At 38.4% G+C, this 9,115-nt stretch overlaps 1 protein-coding gene across 1 annotated transcript; it reads right to left on the bottom strand.

Annotated features, from left to right (window-relative positions):
• Positions 1 to 2,076: 2,076 nt before the first annotated feature.
• Positions 2,077 to 8,496, bottom strand: LOC143895605 (uncharacterized). The gene is made up of 3 exons (XM_077402866.1): positions 8,239 to 8,496; positions 5,874 to 7,385; positions 2,077 to 5,734 (listed from the first exon to the last, which is right to left on the bottom strand). The coding sequence occupies exons 1-3, from the start codon at positions 8,401 to 8,403 to the stop codon at positions 4,904 to 4,906; spliced, it is 2,508 nt and encodes an 835-aa protein (XP_077258992.1). The 5' UTR covers positions 8,404 to 8,496; the 3' UTR covers positions 2,077 to 4,903.
• Positions 8,497 to 9,115: the final 619 nt, after the last annotated feature.

The following is a 9,115-nucleotide window of genomic DNA, read 5'->3' as shown; positions in this document are numbered from 1 at the left end:
ACACATGAAATCTCTCTATGATATATTGTACTAATCTCAGTTAAAAATTATTGTTTAAACTCAATTTTACGATAAAATTATTCATATTAATGTTTATTAAATTATCATAATTAATACTGCGCGATCATTTTGAAAAATGTATAAATTCATTGTTTTTCACCGGTTTCACTAACAAAAATATCCTTACGATATCTTTGTTAATCTCAAGCTTTACTCTAATAGAAATTTTATACGAGTTTTGAGATAGGTGAAATATATAAAGTTTAAAATTAAGTTAAACATTAAAAAGTTATGGCGTAGAATATTATTATTCTCATCCGATTTACGAAGAAAAGATTCAAATTCATTAAATATAATTTATACTCATCAGGCTTAAATTCATCAAATAATGAAACTATTAATTAGACAATAATGCGATAATTTTGAGATATACTTACACTGCATATTTCACGCGAGCTAAGACACCCTAGCACCCAAACAAATAGAAATTTCTCACGTCTTTCGCGTAGCGCGAGTGAGAGGTAGCCCCAGCAGAGGGGGGGCAAGGAAAAATATGATTTATTTCGACCTAGAGAAACAATTTTCACGAGCATGGCACGGCGGCGGTGCGCATCGGTCGACCGGCGACCGGCTCCTGTGCGACATTTGTTTTGCACTTGTTCTCACGAGAGAGAGAGTGCCACGATGAGAGCAGCTTCCACCCTCTTTCCTGAATCTTATCCCAGGGGAATCCCGTTCTCGGCACGCGGAACGTGTGTCGCACGCTGCCACCGTGCACATCTCCGGGCGACACACACACACACACACACACACACATACAACCGTATGCTACATAGGCGTATCCTTTTGAATAAATCCTGTGTATAATGAACGAGACGGCGTGTCGATGCCGGAAGCACGGACTTTTCGTTGGCAAATAAATGAATCACCGTAGAAACATGTAACTTTGAAAAATACTTAAAATAAAATTTAAAAAATAGTTTAGTTGAAGCAGATAACGTACTTGTAAATTATAAAATCATAAAAATTCATTTGTTTACCTACGTTTTATTAAATAAACAATATTCAATAAGAATAAATCAGCATTTCGCATGTATAAATTATATAAAAAATATTGCATCTATTCACGCATCCATTTTTTTTTCAGTTTAAAAAATTATCCAGATTCACGATATTTAATTTGAGACAATAAAATTTTATAATTTCCTAATTTTCTAAAAGAAAACGCGTACTTTCGCTCTCAGAATTACGCCATTGTTCGCTGAAAGAGCAACGCGTATACACGAGATGTGCGTGTCTTTGGTATCAATACGCACGAACGTGTCGGCCTCTCCCCTTGCGGGTCTGATACATATGTCCTTGATTTGTCCAGAGAATAATATTCTCTCCTGCAAAGTTGATTAAATATTGGTTAGTGATCTCGGACACCCTCCGCGGCCCAGCATCGCCTTTCGGCCCCGCGAAGACCCGCAGGAATACAATTTAATATTTCCGCGCCTGAAAACACAGCGGGCGATCATTTTTCTTTCATGCGAGCTGGGCACATCGGAAATTAACGATTTTTCCACGAGTCTCCAAGGCAAATCCATATAAAGGGACCTTTACAGTTCAAGTGGTATAAGTCGAGCTTATAAGATGCTTCCAGTTTGACAATAGAATGAGTAGAAATGGAAATGTTCCACAAATAAGATGCATAGACTTTTTATGCCATGCATATATAGACATTTCAAAACTTTTCAGACAAGTTCAATTATCTTATATAGCTGATCTCTTTGTAAAACGCATTTAAATAGAAACCAAGTGAAAGAAATAAGATGCTATTAGTTGTATCTTAACAATAAATAATAATCAGTAAAAAGTCAATGAATTCAAAATAAAATAACATCGCGTTTAATCGAAAAATATATAAATTAACGAACCTTGACAAAACTTTAATATTTCGAATCATCCCAATCCATTTATATTAATAATTTGATCAGGATTATTATTTACATCCATTATTAAATTGTATTATTTTTACAAGCTATTTTATGAGTTATTTCAGCAAAAAAAGAAACATACAACACACATACATGATTATTTTTATATAAACTTTATTATAAAATATTGCATTGTGTTAGCTTCGCCGACATTCGCGATGCTGCGTAAAAATATGAGCGAGCCACTTTTGGGACATCTGCAACTTTTACACGAAGACGGCATATAATTTATAATATATTTTAATTTATTTACAAATATATATATTTTTTCAATCTTTTCAAAGAACACGCTGTACATTACGTTTTTGTAAATATCGTACGAAAGTCGATCACCGTTTTACAATAAAATACAATAAAAGTATAATGGAAAATTAATTTTTTACCGGACGTATTTAATATTAATAGTAATTTCAGCGAAAATATTCTTTTTGCCAAGTAGACAATTTCCTTAAGGTCTATTTTTGTTTTAATAATAAAGTGATCTATAGCATTCCAGTCTTCATACTAAAAATTTTATGTCTATTATACTACAATTATCCAGACTGTCTTATTACTATCAGTTATCACTATCACTATCAAAAATTAAACAATTAATCCTTTAATAAATTTGATATCCCCTTTTTTCTCAACGAGACAGACCTTTGTTATTTAATTTAATTGGCATATAAATCATGAAAGACATTTTATTTCTAAAATTTAATCAATAAATCATTTATAATGTCAAATATAAAAAAATTGATGAAACTAATTTCTCTTTCTAATCTCCCATAAAACTATTGCTAAGAAAAAACGGTTAAAAATATGTATCATTACAATTTTGAACAATGATGGCGAGACACGTATAGATGATTAATCTTTAATCAAAGACATATATATATATATATATATATATATATATATATATATCTTCAATCAAAGAACCATTTAAATATAATTACTTATCCAATATTACATAATTTATTTTCATGGACATAAGAAATAGCTAGACTGACTAAAATCTAATATTACAGTAAATTTCAATAGTTCATAATTCAATAGTTTTAACAAAAGTATTTAAAACTATAAAAAAACAGCAGATTTTTTAAAATAATTTGTAGAAGAGAATAGGGTCCGCCTGTATATATATTATTGATATTATTTATGTTGTAAAACCCCTAAATTAAAAAAAATGAGAAGTAAGAATAAGTTATTTCATTTAATTTAGCATCTCATAATCTAATATTTTAAATTATATTTCGGTGTAATCCGATACTTACGCATATAACATTGTCAGTAAGTATTTTCCTATCTAATAACAACGCAACGTGTAGATGTTACAAAAATATATTCAAATTTATTTTATTTATTATATATATATATATATATATATATATATATATATATATATATATACATTACTCCATTGTTCTGAAATATATCGCACTCTGTTTGACACATTCGAAGCTGTGTTAATAACACAGCGCAATCAGGATTATACTCACTACTGCTCATTCTTTCCATTTAAGGAGGCTCTTACCTCGATCATAAAACGACAGATCTTTATGAAATTAAATTATGTTGTAAAGTGAACCACAACGAACCGATGCCCAAAACTTTAGCATAGGTTGACGATAAAAATTTTAAAAATATCAGTATTGAAATTCGCATTTTTAACACAGGGCATATGGTAAACACTAAAATTTTTACCGGAAGTGATGTATTTTCTTAGCAAGTTTGCGAGCCAGGTAAACAAAAAACTAAGGAATTGTAGTTAAAATAATAATCTTTCTAATGATGAGAAGAAAACTTGGTGTTGACGATGAGTTATGTTATAAAAGATATTGTACGCGCCAAGTTTCTAACCTCACTTGCACATGTCTTTTCTCCGCGCTGTATGGTAGCGGCATAATTGTTCTCTCGCGCATTGACAACCTTTATTTTCGAGAATTTTCCTTTCATTTTCCCTCTCAGCATTCTCAAGTTATATCTTTCTTTTGGCTCCATCTCTTCATCGCATCGATCGCTACAACGCTACACGGCTACACCTCACTTTAGCTACAGACTGCTGCAGACGACGTTGTAACACGCGCATGTTATTATTCTGCTCTTTAGCACTGACGTAGTCAACTGACTTATTGTATAAATTTTAATATTTACACTAATAGAACTATGTAAAAATCATTATTTATTTTTTTATTTAATTTTCCGATAATTTTTTATAACCAATTATTAATGATAATTTTTCGGTTGCTACATTGATTAGAGCAGCCGGGTAAGAGCCTCCTTAATTATAACTTCTCTTCTTCCTTCCTCTTCAAATAGACATTTTATAATCGGTGCAAGAGTCAATCTATTTTCTCATGTCCACGAATTCATTTATACAAAATTTATATATAGAGATACCTACTGAGATATTTCCAACTTTTTCTAATTTCAACGGCATTATTTTCTTTTTATATTTTGTACATTGTTATATCGAGACCTCCTCTAACTTCTATAACCTGAGTCATTCGTGAAATACTACTACACTTGCATGTTTGACGTTCAAGCACGATACGCGCCATTCAGCGAATTCTCTCGCGGTAATGTGTATATTACTCTGTGTATAACTCTTCAACCAATAAATTCAAATATTTCATATAAATGAAAAATATTTTTTTTGATTAATTTTGTTAATGAATTCAATCTTCGATTTTCAAATTACTCACGAAAAATCTCCTCTTTCTATATATACTAGCAATTTTAAACACTGTTACTTAATATATTTCTTGAGCCTCACCGACAAAACGTTATTTATCTCTCTTTCTTGTTTTCTTTTTATTGTAATATTATGTCAGATTGTTAAACCAACTCTTGTCTAAAAATCATGTGAATCAAACTGAAATAAAATCACTGGGCGAAGACGATCGATCGACAATCGAACGTGATCAACGATCGACGCGTTATTATATGTTATTTGGATAAATAGCGTAATACGAGTTCTTAAACTGCTTTGAATTATATACATTCGGGTCCTCTACGGTGAAGGGCTGAATCACGTTGGCGGGCACTGTCGCGGGCACAGTTTTTTGATTATGCACATTTGTTACCATGTATTGCGGCGTGGATACGACTTGACCAATAGTCGCCTCTTCCACCAGCTTCCTCTGGGAATAAATCAGCAGTTGGGGCATGGTCGTGTCGTTCTGCTGCGGCGCATTGTCCGCCGTGGACACCGCGTACGTGGTCGTGGTCGAGCTGGACAACTGCTGCGCCTTGCACTTTTTCGTGTGAGCATATAATGAGCCGGCGTTGTTGTACCTCTTCGTGCAGAGTTTGCACGCGTACGGTCGTTGGCCGGTGTGCGTATACGTGTGCTCGTTCAGCGAGGTCAGTCGTCGGAAAGACTTGGTGCAGATGTTGCAATGATATTTGGCCTCACCGGTGTGCATGGTGATGTGCCGCGCCAGAGTGTTGGCCCGAGCAAACGCCCTACTACAGTACTGACAGATATACGGTTTCTCACCGCTGTGAGTTCTCAGGTGCAGCTGCAGGTACGTGCTTTTGGTAAAGGCGCGACTGCACGTGTTGCATACGTACGGCTTGATGCCGGTGTGCGTGCGCATATGCGCCACCAGCGAGCCACTCTGAGCAAAGCACTTGCTACACTTTTCGCAGAGGAACCGCTTTTGCGTATCCTTCACCCGTTTATGCCTCTCTACGTGGTTTGCCAGGGATTGAGCCTGCGCGAACGCCTTTGGACAGAGCGCGCACTTGTGTGGCCTGTTGTGTCGGTCCTGCAACGAGAAAAGAAACTGCGTTAAAGCTGTGTCGTCAGAGATATGCATCTTTTTGTAGGAACAAATAGAGATATTATTAAATAACTGAAGAATAAGAATACAATAAGTGCATAGAACTCATACAAAGTTAACTTGCCTTCTTTCGGTTCTCGGAATTCTCGTTGATTTTGCTCTCGTTATCCTCCTCGTCATCGTCCTCGTCGTCAGTATTGCCAAATATTTCCTCTTTGTGCTTCGACTGTTCGTGATCCTTCAGCTTGTCAAGCCTCGAAAATCCTTTGCCGCATGTCGAACAATTGAACTTCAAGCCGCTGTGCGTCGAGATGTGCCTCTTCAGGTTCCTCTTCGTGGCGAAAAGCTTGCCGCACTGAGTACACTGTAGACTTTCGATCGGCAAGTCGCTGTCGTCGTCGTCCTCCTCTTCCTCTTCCTCCTCGGATTCGTTTTCCTTGAACGTCGGCATCCTATCCTTCTGCTCGTCCGTCGTCTTACTCGTGAACTGATCGAGCACGTCGTTCACTTCCATATCGTATTCGGCATGGCTTTTGGCGTGAGACACAAAGGACTTCTGATATATAAATTGCTTCGAGCAGACTTTACACGTGAACTTGAAGTTTTTCTTCTCCTCCCGCGCGCTGTCCGTCAGATTGCCGCTTCTGGTGACTTTCGCCGTAACTTTGCTCATCCTCCTGTCATCCTGCGACGCTTTACCGTCCGTAGTCTGACCCTCGTGACACGTGAGCATGTGGCCCTTCAATTTGTCGATGTTGGAGAACTGCTTGTCGCACACGACGCACACGTAGCGCAGCTTCGTGTGCTTGTGCACGTTCATGTGTCGCTGCAACGCCACCTTCGTCGCGAACGACTTGATGCAATACGCGCACTTCTGCCTGGTCGTCCTGCTTATGAGTGGCTTCTCCTCGTCGTCGCTGCAGTTAGCGACGCCCCTCGTATCCCGATTGTCCGTTCTCAATACCGCGATCTCCCTCGAAACTTCGTGGTCGTTGAAGTCCTCCAATAATACGTCATTCTTAACTTCAATCTTCAATGAATCTTCCCGATTCTCGTCCGTTAAACTCCCCGACGTCTCGTTGTCTTCAGGTAGCAGCAACTGCTCCTGCTTGATGCATCTGTCTTCCGTCGTTGAACTGGACAATCGATCCGAATGATCGGCAGCCGCATCGTCCACGTTTGCCTCGTGACACAAAGCTATTTCCATCATTTCAGCACTATCTACGTTCTCTTTAAATGTATCGTATGACGAATCTTTTTCACTCGGTTCGACAATTTCCTCCGTCTTTTGCACGAACTTGTGACTCATGTGAGATTCATCGTTGATCGCCGAATCGGACTGAACGGCAGTACTGTCGAACGTAACGATATCGTGAGACGCGTAAATGTCCTGCTCTATGACATGATCATCTTTCTTGTAAGACATCACGTCGGATACGGCGTCCGTGATATCTTTCATCATGGTCTTCATGTCTTTCGTATGTTTCTCGCGCAACATAGGTTGAACCTGCGACTTGAGGATCTGACGTAGCCTGATGTCGGAATTCTGAATCTGGCATCTGAAGTCGTAGGACACGTCGAGCAGATGATTGCAGGACAAACAGATGTAAGCTGGCAGACCGTCCCCCTCCTCCACCTGCAATTTGCGAAAATCTCAATAGTTTCACTTCGCAAAAGGTACATTTATATTGAAAGAAGAATGATGCACATAGACACATAAGTATCTCTCTGTAAACGACAATAGGGGTAGGTTCCATGTGTGGCGTTCTCGTGACACTTGTGAGCATCATTCATCCCCGTTTAACGTTTCGTAAACAAAAGAATGAAATGATTCTATAAGCGTTGCGAGCGCTAAATGGAACGTGCCCATTGTGACTAGCTTATAGGCAGCTTTCCAGTAAGCGACACAAGTCGACACAAATGTCGTTCTATCTTTCTTTTTCGGCAATGAGTAACAAAGACAAAATGATACTTGTGTCGACTTGTATCGCTTGCTGGAAAGCTCCCTATGTTATTGGGGTCTGTTTTCCGTTGCTGAACTGGCCGTACTAGTTCAGCGATGGAAAACAGACCCATTGTTTACATCGCAGCAAGAAGTTAAAGAACGTAAAACCACAAAGCAGAATCGCTTTCCGCGGGATTAATTTTACGTTGAAATGAGGGAAAAAGGCCGCGGGATGTTGCCCCGAACGATCCCTGGCCTCGAAACCGCCGATAATTCTCCGAGAGAGTCGGTGTTAACGGAGAACGACACTGGTCCGTCCAAAACAACGGCGTTGGCATCGGCGGGTTGACAAATTGGCAGAAAGCGTAAAAACCTTCGAAAAGTCGAACAGGGTTCAAGAACATCTGTCGAGCGTGCAGAAAAATTCAAACGCGAGATATCCGAGACGCGGAGGCGGTTTTCAAAACAAGGCTGGCGAGAGAAAGAGAGAGAGAGGGAGAGAGAAAGAGAGAAAAAGAAAAAGGGAGAAAAGGAGAGCGCTAACCTGCACGGCGGCAATGGCCATCAGTTTCTCCGGTATTCCGCCATCGTCGCGAAAGAGCTGGCACACCTCCGTGCAGGGCTTGAGGCAGATACGGCACTCGTTGCCCACGAGCCGTTCCGCGCGTACCGTGCTATTCACCATCGCGTCATCGCTCGGGACTGCCATCGATACAACGGCGGTGATCGGTCGCAACGTTGTTGTACGTGCCACTGCGCGGCCGCCATTTGCTCGGACCTCGGACGCGGATCGCGCGGATCAACCGCGAGCGAGCGATCTCGCGATAGATCGGCGCCACCCGACGGTCGCGGGAACTTTCGCTTCCTCTCGCGAAGAGGAGAAGCAGAGGGTAGATTACACACAATTTAGACTTATATTATTCCTTTTATCTCTAAAAGTAAATTAAAAATCGGTTTATTAAGAGCTAAGATTTTGTTCGAAACTAATTGCGTTACTATATATATATATAATGCCCATTTCTACCAATGTAGATTAACTTTAATCGCGGTTTAACTTCCTTTTTGTCATTTTCTAAATCTTTGAACTAAAAAAAAATCAAAAGTTAGTTAAACCAATGTTAACTCCGATGAAAAAATTTCTCATATTTCCCCTAAAATTTTGTAAGAATTGAGGCTTATGAAAAATTCTGAAAAAAAAAAAAAAAAAAAAAAATCAGATGCTTTCAGAAATAATTGGATGGAGATTTTCGGAATATTTCAGTATCCGTAATGAAAATTTCTGAAAAATTGCACAGATTTTCTCATATTTATTCAAATTTTTACAAATACATATGTATTGGCGGGAAAAATCTGAAATATTTTATTATTTTGTCTGAATTTAGCAAAATGGTTGAATGGAAGAAAATTGCTAATAAACCGGA

Source organism: Temnothorax americanus, unplaced genomic scaffold (genome assembly GCF_048541705.1).
Source record: "Temnothorax americanus isolate GAGA-0224 unplaced genomic scaffold, ASM4854170v1 Scaffold16, whole genome shotgun sequence".
Lineage (NCBI taxonomy): Eukaryota > Metazoa > Arthropoda > Insecta > Hymenoptera > Formicidae > Temnothorax > Temnothorax americanus.
Note: the sequence above shows the minus strand (reverse complement) of the source record. Positions and strands in the feature narration are given on the sequence as shown.